Here is a 10,396-nt window from a genome sequence, read left to right as displayed (position 1 = left end):
CTGGTGCCTTTCCCATAGCCTTAACTATGTTCTGCCACAGTAGTCATGGGGTACTTTAACATCAAGCAAAAATAAGCAACAAAAATGAAAGACAAGCAATCTAAGTTTCTTAGAATACTGGATTCTATGTTTTATAATCTACTGAAGATTTTAAACAAAACCATGTTGACATCTCATGCTTACACATCTAATACATACATGTATATTTCACTATGCTGAGATTCAGGATGTATATGGATAATGGAACTGATAATGTTGAGACTGAAAATGTAAAAAGAGGTTTCATTGCTTGGTTCTTTGTTCAAAATACAAGTTAGGAACAATTGTCATGCATGTTCAAGTGAGAGACTGACAGTAAAAAAAAAAAAAATTATAGATGTCCTAAAGAATTTTAATGACTGCCATTAACTCGGTAACAGATGTGCTTTTAAAAATACAGTATAGCTCTTACCTAACATCCATTTTCAGCAACTTCTTATTCTGGTCAGGGCTGCTGACTAGATAACATTTTAATTTATATATGCATTGTGCTAAATAGCATCTTTTTAACGTTTTATCTACTTTCTACGCAGCATATTCATTTAATCCTTAGTAAATATTTTGCTACAACTGCAGAACCATTACAATTTCCGTTACACTACCAAGGTAACACTTGCATGCCCTTTCAGTTATCTGGAAAACGTCAGTATCATGGGTATCAATGCAATACAATGCAATCTAACGGCACATGTAACACAACGCCATCCTGCGGACAGTCTTACAACTTATTGACTGTATCACGCGAAAGAGGACGATTGAATTAAGGCTAGGTGGGATAGTTCAGAAGATACTATTTTAGATGAACTGCATGTAAAATCAGGGTACAACTGTAGCGACTGCATGATGAAACTAGCCCTGTAAGGGACCGTACGCGGTGCCAGTGGCCGAGAAGCGCGTCGTGTCACCCGCTCTGTCATTGAGAGACGCTCCCTAACTCACTCACTGCAGATGCGCAGTCGCATTTCGCCGTTAGCGCGCATCTAAGGAAAAGGAATCTCGCCGTAAACAAATGTTGAATTTATTATTTTCCTTTCTGCACTTCAGCGAAGACTCGGTCAGAAGACTTGAACTAGATAAGCAATAAAAAATGTTTTAGTGTTCGGTGGAATTATTAAGTGTGTCGTGGTTAGGGCAAATCCGGCTCGCAGTGGGATGCGTGTGCGCTCGGGCCGAGCCTCGGCTGAAAGGCTCCAGTGAGCGATCGCGCGGACGGTACGTTTCCCGCGAACGGAACGGGGCCGGTCCGGTCCTGTCCGGTTTGGTTTGGTTTGATCCGCCCAGAACCGCCATGGCCCCTCACCTGGCAGCAGCAACGCTTCGGCGCGCTTCTAGCTGTTGAGTAGATGGCAGCTCTCGGCACGGGCCGGGTAACTAAGACGAGGTATTTAGGAGTAGTCGTCGTCGTGTCGTGTGGTAAATTATAGTACGTAACTATGTGTTCTCACACATACACACACACATATCGTGTGTGTATACTATATTATAAAGTGTGTACATAAATTATTATAGACAGGCCAGAATACCCTGTCAGGTCAGGGACATTGGAAAGATAGCGGTGTGAAGGCCGGTGTCGTTCACACACACTCGACTCCTGAGTGCTGAAGTAGGGCGGTGGGAACTGCGCTGTGTGAACTGATAGATAGATAGATGGATAGATAGATGCACACTTCATTAATCTTCAGGGTGATGGATGGCAAAAGTCTTGTATAAGGCATGTTTTACATGTAAAAATTGTACATTTTGGACTGAGCAATATTAAAATATCAGTTTGTATTTGTGTGCTTTGGGCTCCCACAGTTTACGAAATGGGAGTTTGTAATTTAATCTGTTCTTAAATCCAAAGTCAGTCTTACTACTAATTCAGTGTTAGTAAAAGCTTAATACAGACGTCCCTCCTTTTATTTGCCACTTAGGTTGTGTAAAAACCTCATGTATATAGCTATAATAAATAAAAGTATTAAGACTTTGTAACATTTTTATTTTTGAGCTATGTAAACTAGAGCTTACTTAGAATTTTTTTGGGGAAAAAAATCTCCACAACCTCCTGTTCAATTTTGTTTGCTGGCTGGCTGACACTGTAAGAATGTAAAATATGCATCAGACAGTTATTGCTCCAGTTGTAAACACTGTGGAAGCAAGTTGAATTAATTTGTTCCCGTACTGCAATTCTGTTTTTTTTTTTTTTTTTAAACTGCTTAGGACTGATGAGCACTGATTTTTAAAGGTCATCTGCCTTGACACTCGACAATGAAGTTTTTCATAAGAAATGGAACTTCAAGGCAGCAGCGTAATATTCGTTTGCTAAGTCACAAAGCAGAGGTAAAGTGTATGCTGTGTTGGTTTGGTACAAGAGGTCAGTCCCACTCATGGTAACAGTCTACAAACAAACAGATGCAGGTGATCCAGCACTCGGTGGAGAGGCTGCGGACCGCGCTGGTGTCCAACCGCCCTGACCTGGCCGAGCGTTACACCAAGTTCAGCCGAGAGGAACGGCGTCTGTTGGAGGAGGGCCTACAACCTGACAGCCCGCTCTTCTTTGCCATCACTCTGCACTCAGACTCTGACTGGATCACGTCGCACCCAGAGGCACCTCAGGACTTTCAGAGCTTCTACAGCAACCCCTACCGCAGCACCCCCATTAAAGGCCGGAATACCGTTTATATCCAGACCATTGGTGGGTCCCTGTCTGCCTCCTAGCTACAATGTAAAGTTACTGTCCCAAAATTTGCACATTTGTTTTTTAAGTATTACTTTGGAGAAAAGCACATGACAAATGAATAAGTACAGTAGAAATATATTACAATGTAAATAGAGCAAAGTTACAGCAATGATATTGAGCCTGTGCTTAGTTCTCAGTTCCTTTCTTTTAGGTTATAGAACCTGAACCCTGGTTCTCTCCTTGTTTCCAGAGTAAATCAGGTAGTAATAGATATGTGTTTGTAATGCATTCTCCAAGAACAGGGTAGAGCACCTCTTCTTTTCCCTTGTTATAACTAAATTATTAAGTAGGGGCAGCTGGTAGACTAGCTGTTACAATTGCTACCTTTGGACCCAGAGGTCTCAGGTTCAAATCCTACCTCTAGCTGCGGTACCCTTGAGCAGGGTACTTACCCTAAATTGTTCCAGTAAAATTGCCCAGCTGTACAAATGGGTTACTAATTGTAAGCAGCATAACATTGTATGTTGCTGTGGAGAAAAGTGTCAGCTAGATGACAATCTAAGTAGGGTAGACCAGATGGAACAAATATTGTTGTGCTGTCAGTGCTCCTGTGTGCCTGCAGGCTCTTTTGGGGATACCGAGGGTGTTGAAGGCCAGTATGTGGAGTGGCTGCGTGAGTACTGCGAGGCCTTCTACTTTGGCCTGCCAGTGAAGCTCCTGGACCCACTGATGGTGGCTGACACTGGCTGCACCTTCAGGATCAACAGCATCTCACACAACCTGCAGATACATGCTGGTTGGTGGCCATCTCCATACATTGCTGGCACACTGACAGTTGTTCTTTATCCACCTGATTGATGTGTTTGTTTCACACAAAGGCTTATTTATTGCCTGCAGGACAATGCTTCTAATGTGTTTGCTTTTGACATTGTGCTTTGTTTCTTGTTGTTTATTAAACTTATTGGCTGGCACATTCAGGGGGAAATTAAGATGCAGCCTTGACATTTGCTTAGGATTTTAATTCATTGCTTGAAAAACCCATTTTCTTTGCATATTCTGTCTCATTTGATCCTGAAATTCTCAATCAATTTAAATGCAAAAAAATAAACAATTCATTCCTAAACCACAAAAATTTCATCAATTTTTAACCAAACATAAAATTCCTGCCTAAATTGTTTTAAACACAAAAAAAATCTAATTCAGAAGAAGCCCAGAATATAACTGCTCAGAATACCTTTAAACCTAGGCTTATGCCTGATTTATTCAAAATCATTTACACATAACAAGAGTTGCACACTCCCTTTTATCCTGTTTCACTCTCATTTAGCTTTTTATTATTTTTTCTTTATATTTTGTTGTTTTGTTTTGGCCAATATAGGGGTGCAGTGGGTGCCTCACAGCTCCTGAGTTATGGGTTTAACTAAGACTTTGAGTCTGACTCATGCAGCATGGAGTTTGCATACAGACTGAACCAGACTGATTGTTTCTCCCCGTATTTGCATTGTTTCCTAATGGTGCTCAGGTTTCCTCCCGCAGTCCATAGACATGTGTTTTGGGTGACTTGGTGACTGCAAACTGCCAGCGTTGTGTGAGTAAATGTGTGTGATTGCTGTGTTGAGTGCTGTCGCTTCCAGGGTGTACCCTGCCTCATGTCCTGTGCTTCTGGGTGAAGCTTCAGACCTCTGTTACTATATTGGACAAATTATAATGATGATAAATGGATAGATTCTGTCATTCTTTCATTGTTGTAATTTTTCAAATGCTGACATTTATTGTAAATGCCTTCACGTTTAGTTATACACCATATTTCTTATTGTAAAGCATTTTAAGAAGATTCTCTTAAAGGCACTTCAGATTTGCCAGTTGCAGCCATCTCCTACTGTAGTACCCTTGAGAAACATCTTTACCTTAGATTTACCCAGTAAAAATCAAACAGCAGTGTAAATGAGTAAATTATTTAAAGAACTTAAAATTGTAAGTTCCTTTGGAAAGGAGTGTCAGCTAAATAAATAAATGTAAATATTATTAGAATACTACCTATTTAGGCTGTTCTAATATATTTACCGTAATTATTCCTATTAATTTTTACTGGAGCAGTATAGAGTAACCAATGATATCGATGTGTAAATCATTGTCAGTAACTTAACTGAAAGTTCCTTTGGAGAAAACTGTTGGATTAAATAATTGTCTATCCAATTTCAGTAACCACTTGTCCTGATCTGGGTCATGGTGAACCAGAGCCTATCACATAAGCATTGGGTGCAAGGCTCAGGGGGTACACCATGTGTGGGATACAAGTCCTTCACAGGGTAGGCACATGTACGCACAGTCACTTGCCCATTCCGACTATGGGCAATTTAGGGTCACTAATCAACCTCAACTACAGGTCTGTGGACTGTGGGAGGAAACCAGATAAGTAAATAATGAATAATGCAAAGGCTGCAAATTAATTATTAGAATAATAATTATTCATTATTCTAACTAATGAGACTGTTCTCATAGTGTAATTGCTATAGTTACTTGTAACCACTCTGTTCTGTACTGTTAATTGTATGATTAGCAATAAATTAGTAGTAACTGAAGTCACACAGTCATTCATAATAACATTCCCTTTCAAGTGAATCCTGTGTGTTTTAAACTGATATATTAAAACAGTTTTTTTGCCATTCTTCATTCATACTTTAATGCTGTTTGAGCACTATTGTGATAGATGTTTTACACATTGTCACAATACACTTTTGTGATGTGATGGAACATTGTGGTCATTTTTCAGTATTGCATACTACCTCAAGAATGAGTTTACAGAGTTTTGGGGAAACAGGATATTTTTTATATAATTATACCAACTAGATAAAATAGTATATTTTATGTGGGTCATTTGGGATGATCAGTATAATTACTCAGCTTACTTAAGAAGGTCAAGAGATGAGTAGTACACATTGCATCATGTACAGAGCACTGTATGACTACTGAATTAGCTAAAGTAGCTGAGCTTTTGTGCTTTACCTTGCAGGCCCAGGGATTTAGGTTGTTTACACTCTTTAGTAATGTGTAATACTCTGCTCTGCATTCAGTATGTTCACTTTGGCAAATATGTTCATATTACAGCTGCAATACTTATTTTGTATTCACAGGCGATTTATTGCATTTTTTGAAGAAAAGGAAACCAAAGGATGCCTTTTGTATTGTGGGGATCACAATGATTGACCTGTATCCCAAAGACTCATGGAACTTTGTATTTGGTCAGGCATCACTCACTGAAGGTAAACTACTGCAGGGAAGCCTGAAAAGAAGGCATCAAAATGGTTGTTGGGGGTAGGATAAGAATAAAAGCATAAATAATGTGAAAATCTGCTGCATAAATAAATGTAAACATAATCTTGATGATAGGATTTGCTGTGCAGTTTAGCAGGTTGTCCACAAGAGGGTGACACCACTGATATGCTGTACCATGAATCCACATACCAGAGATTTTTCTTTTCATTTATTACTTTTTGCGTGAAGATTTAGTTGAAATAATGTTTAAATACGACAGCTGTACTTGTTTCCTCTTTTGTAGGGGTGGGAGTTTTCAGTTTTGCCCGATATGATGACAACTTCTATAGTAGGAGCTACAAAGGACGCCTGCAGAAAGGGAAAGTCTTGAAACCAAATGATTATTCCGTGTTCACAGGTTATTACACACCTCCCATCACCAGCACATTGCTGCTTAGGTCCTGCAAGGTCAGTCAAAAGGAGTTCCTGAGAACAACTGGCAGCATTCATGCCAGAAGCTCATGCAGTTGACCTCTAGGCTACCTGGTGCTCATTTTCTTGATTATTTTTGCTGTTATTACTATAGGTCATATAGAATATTTCTGCCATATGTTGTCTGAATTGGTGACTGTGACTGTTGATGATTCGGAGTTACTGATTATGCAAAGAGCATTCTTGTAAAATTGTTGTTCCTGTTCTCTCCTGGCAGACTCTGACCCATGAGATTGGCCACATCTTCGGCATTAAACATTGCCAGTGGCTGCAGTGTGTAATGCAGGGCTCCAATCATCTAGAAGAGTCGGACCGCCGGCCACTTGACCTCTGTCCTATTTGTTTGCGGAAGTTGCACTCTGTTCTCGGCTTCAGGATTGCAGAAAGGTACAAGGTAAGCACCAGCTGAACTCTTACATGGCAACTAAGATACAGTCTCTGCAGTAACTTTTTGATATCATAGCTTATGATCTGTACCTGCAGTGGTCTGCTGTTGTCAGTCAGAACATGACTTACTAGATACTGGGGGGGAAAAACCCACAGCAGCCATTGTTTTTCTCACCTCAAAGACATCTCGAATTATGAAGATATTTATGTATATGACATTAAATATTGGACTGGATTGGACTATGCTAAGCACAGCGTTAAACCTTGTAGTCCCACCCTGGATACTTTGCTCGTGAGCTGCAGTAGTCAGTGGGTCCTACCCTTCCAGTTTCCTTGTCCAGAGCTTGCTTATTTTTTACAGCTGCCCCACAGCAGTGGACCAAGATGTCATCATACATACTAAATGCATAGTCAGTTACCCATTTCAGATTAACAACTCCGCTCTTTACACTGTTCTACAGTTATCAGAATTATAATGCAGATGTGTTTTGCAGATTTATCTTAATTTCATATGTATTTACTCCAGTGTCTTCTTTCAGCATGTTGTATGTGTGCTGCTGTAGCCTCCTCCAATTTCCTTTGGAATTAATAAAGTTTCTCTATTTTTCTATCACTACTCAGTATTTAAAGAGCAAAGTAGTACTTACTGAAACCCCAAGTGTATTTCATTTTGTCAAAGTTAGTAGATTGCAATCAAAATTAGTAATATAAGCAGCTCTGGATAAGCTTATTAAATAAAATGTGAATGGTTGTACAGAGAAAGTGAGTGTGTACTCGGACACAGAGAAAAGTGGCGCTCAGTTTGGTTACGCTGACACATATTGCCTCTGCAGGCTTTGCTGCAGTGGATGGAGCTGGATGCAGCCCAGCACGGGGCTGCTGTCCCCATGGGTGACTCAGCCAAGCCTACACAGGCTTTCCAGAGTTCCTGGCAGTGGCTCCAGAGGTGCCTGTCTCTACTGGACGATGAAATATTTTAGTTTGCCATCCATTATATTTTTCCGTTGGATGCAAGTTCATTGTGAATTTATTTAGTTTACTTTAATGTACAGTAAATATATACTAGATATACAATAATATAAGAATATATAATAGATAACTACAGTAATGTGTGCGTGCAGTAGTGTAAAGTATGGCAGTGGGCCTGTACAGAATGTATATCATGTCTGCTATAAAGATATTTGTTTTTATTAGAGACAATATAAATCGTTTCTTTTTATGTTGGGAAATATATTGAGATCTAGTAGCTTAAATTTTCTTTATTAATATTACAAAATTTTTCCAGGCACAACAAGCGGTGTAACAAAAATTTAATAAAACATTCTATGTAACATAAGAAAATGTTTACAAAAATCCAGTGTAAGCATATTTAAAGCTACAATTAGAAATTTCAAGTAATTTTACTAATTCTCAATTATGTTACAGTAGGCAGCAATAAATTGTGTGATATATTGGTTAAGATAACTTATGATGACAAGGTAAAATCCTAGATGGGAAGCTCCTGTTTTACCACACAGAATGGACTTTAATGTGAACTTCTTAAATAAATAAATATTCAGATGCATGAAGGGGTAAAGTTTAAATCTGGAAGCAAATGGAAACATTGTGTAAGGATCCTTACTCAGCAACTTGAGTGCTGTAACATTACAAGGGAAGACCTGCACAAAAAAAAGAGCAGAGGCAGCAAATGGACAAAGTGACCCCACACAGTTCCACTTGCTTGTACACATTTGGAAAACATTAACCTGTGTCTGTCCCCAGTTTAACAAAACAATTCAAGTACATAAAATGGGTGATAACACCAAGAATAATGTCACTGTTTCTGTTCATTGCAGTCTGCATTGTCTTCCCTACCAATGGAATTAATAAAGGGCTGCAGACATCCGTTTTCACAATGTTTCATGCCAGAATAAAATCAACATCCAACAGTAGTAGATTCAAGTGCACTGTTATTTGCTGGCAGATGTTCTACCCAAAAAAAGCTTTTTGGTTTCAGTGTTTATGTACTATTATTGAAAAAAGTGTGTGACTTTGGCATGATTTAGTTTGGGTGCATAGCTGTTTAAAAGTGGCAGTAATAAAATCCAGGCATAGCAACATAATGTCTAATGTGAGACAGTCTAAGTTATTGATCCACATTTGGAAGACTTCAGTTTCTTGTTTGGAAGTAATACTACAGTACAGTTCAATTGCAGCATTAGAGTTGTGGCTCTAAAGGCCAGACATTCACAGTAGACTTCACTATACAGTAGATCCTCTGCTCAAAAGTACATCAACTGATCAGATCCATTTCCCAAAATTATCAGGTGATTCAATAATCTTAACCAATATATCTACTGATGTGTAAGGGTGTGCTGATTTTGAAAAATATATTGCTTGTGGAAGACAACAGATGGAGCACAGTGAAACATTTAGCTTATGAAACAAAGGCAAATGCTGACGTTGTAAGCAATGTGGAACAAGTCAGGGACCGAAGAAGAGGTTGAGGTTGGTCCAAATACCTTAGTAAAAAGTATGAATGAAATAATCAGTGATGAGGAAAAAAAGCATTTGGCATTTAAAGCACTTATAAGATTACAGCACTACCAGCAGTATCTAAAAGACCACCTTTGGGTGCTGATCTCAAAATGGACCAGTTGATATATGAAATATACTGTGTGTCAATTCTCCATTGTCTTAAGAAACTAGCACATGGCACTTCATTCTGCATGCAGCGTGCGCTTCAACTGAATTGTGACTCATCCTAATTTTGAATAGTGATTTTAAAAAGTGTACAGTTTGCACTTATTTTTTACATTTTTTTCTACTTTTTAACATCCAGCATTCTTTTTAATGACACAGTAAAAAAAAATTGCCATTTTTCATTTGCGCTCAGCTGACTACAGTGGGCTAGTAAACAGGGCAGTGGGAGCTCTGAATCACAGCTCCACCACTCTGCTTTTACAGCAAGTCACATGGCACCGTGCAGGAGAGCGGGCGCTGATGAAAGGAGCAGCACATCTCTTACCGTGAGCCACTGGGAAAGTGCCAAGGATGGATTTCTTTGTGGTAGGTACTGATAGAGCGGCCTGCCGAGAAACCCCAACAACTTCAACTTCCTCCCACTGGTAAAATGACGCTATTTTTAAAGGAATTGCCTTTCAGTACAGTGTAAAAAGGATCTCTGGTCGGATAGTGCAAAAAAGTATACAGACTCTTCTTTTTTTTTTTATCACGTGGATGTTCCAGGCCTTCAGCCATTAGATGGCTGTGTGACAAACATACCCTGTTCATACTTACTACTCATGTACAGTGCCTTCGGAAAGTATTCAGCCCCTTTGGATTGTGTCACTTTTTGCAGTGTAGTAAGGTCAAACTATATGTCAGCGAGATTATTTTCCTGTTCAGTAAGAACAATTACCTACGATTTCAAAAAGAAATAAAACATTTAAATGTGATTAGTATTACATTAAATTAATAAAACCAGGAAAATTGCTTTACCTGTGTTCTATTCAACCTAGCTGTATTAACAGCCTAAACAGGGCCAGCTGTATTTAATTTTTTTCAGTTTGTAACTAAGACATA

At 39.1% G+C, this 10,396-nt stretch overlaps 1 protein-coding gene across 3 annotated transcripts; it reads left to right on the top strand.

The window, feature by feature from the left end:
* The first annotated feature begins 1,214 nt into the window (after positions 1 to 1,214).
* amz2 (archaelysin family metallopeptidase 2) lies at positions 1,215 to 9,863 on the top strand. Of its 3 annotated transcripts, none has more exons than XM_018761809.1 (8): positions 1,215 to 1,251; positions 2,431 to 2,713; positions 3,321 to 3,494; positions 5,833 to 5,961; positions 6,258 to 6,421; positions 6,663 to 6,839; positions 7,666 to 7,778; positions 9,779 to 9,862. In XM_018761809.1, exons 2-8 carry the CDS (start codon positions 2,431 to 2,433, stop codon positions 9,813 to 9,815), a joined length of 1,077 nt encoding a protein of 358 aa, XP_018617325.1. In that variant the 5' UTR covers positions 1,215 to 1,251; the 3' UTR covers positions 9,816 to 9,862. The 3 variants fall into 3 exon arrangements, with proteins under 3 accessions (XP_018617325.1, XP_018617327.1, XP_018617326.1); XM_018761810.1 differs by lacking the exon at positions 1,215 to 1,251 and adding an exon at positions 1,274 to 1,420; XM_018761811.1 differs by lacking the exon at positions 7,666 to 7,778 and having other exon boundaries at positions 9,779 to 9,863.
* The last annotated feature ends 533 nt before the right edge of the window (positions 9,864 to 10,396 follow it).

The sequence above is a fragment of the Scleropages formosus genome, chromosome 20, assembly GCF_900964775.1.
Source record: "Scleropages formosus chromosome 20, fSclFor1.1, whole genome shotgun sequence".
Lineage (NCBI taxonomy): Eukaryota > Metazoa > Chordata > Actinopteri > Osteoglossiformes > Osteoglossidae > Scleropages > Scleropages formosus.
Note: the sequence above shows the minus strand (reverse complement) of the source record. Positions and strands in the feature narration are given on the sequence as shown.

Bases quoted from the DNA above. Each gene is read 5' to 3' on its own strand.
- amz2 (XM_018761809.1), top strand. From the start codon at position 2,431: ATGCAGGTGATCCAGCACTCGGTGGAGAGGCTGCGGACCGCGCTGGTG. The intron at 5,962-6,257 runs GTAAACTACTGC...CCTCTTTTGTAG, and splicing joins TCAGGCATCACTCACTGAAG to GGGTGGGAGTTTTCAGTTTT. The intron at 7,779-9,778 runs GTGCCTGTCTCT...CTGCTTTTACAG, and splicing joins TCCTGGCAGTGGCTCCAGAG to CAAGTCACATGGCACCGTGC.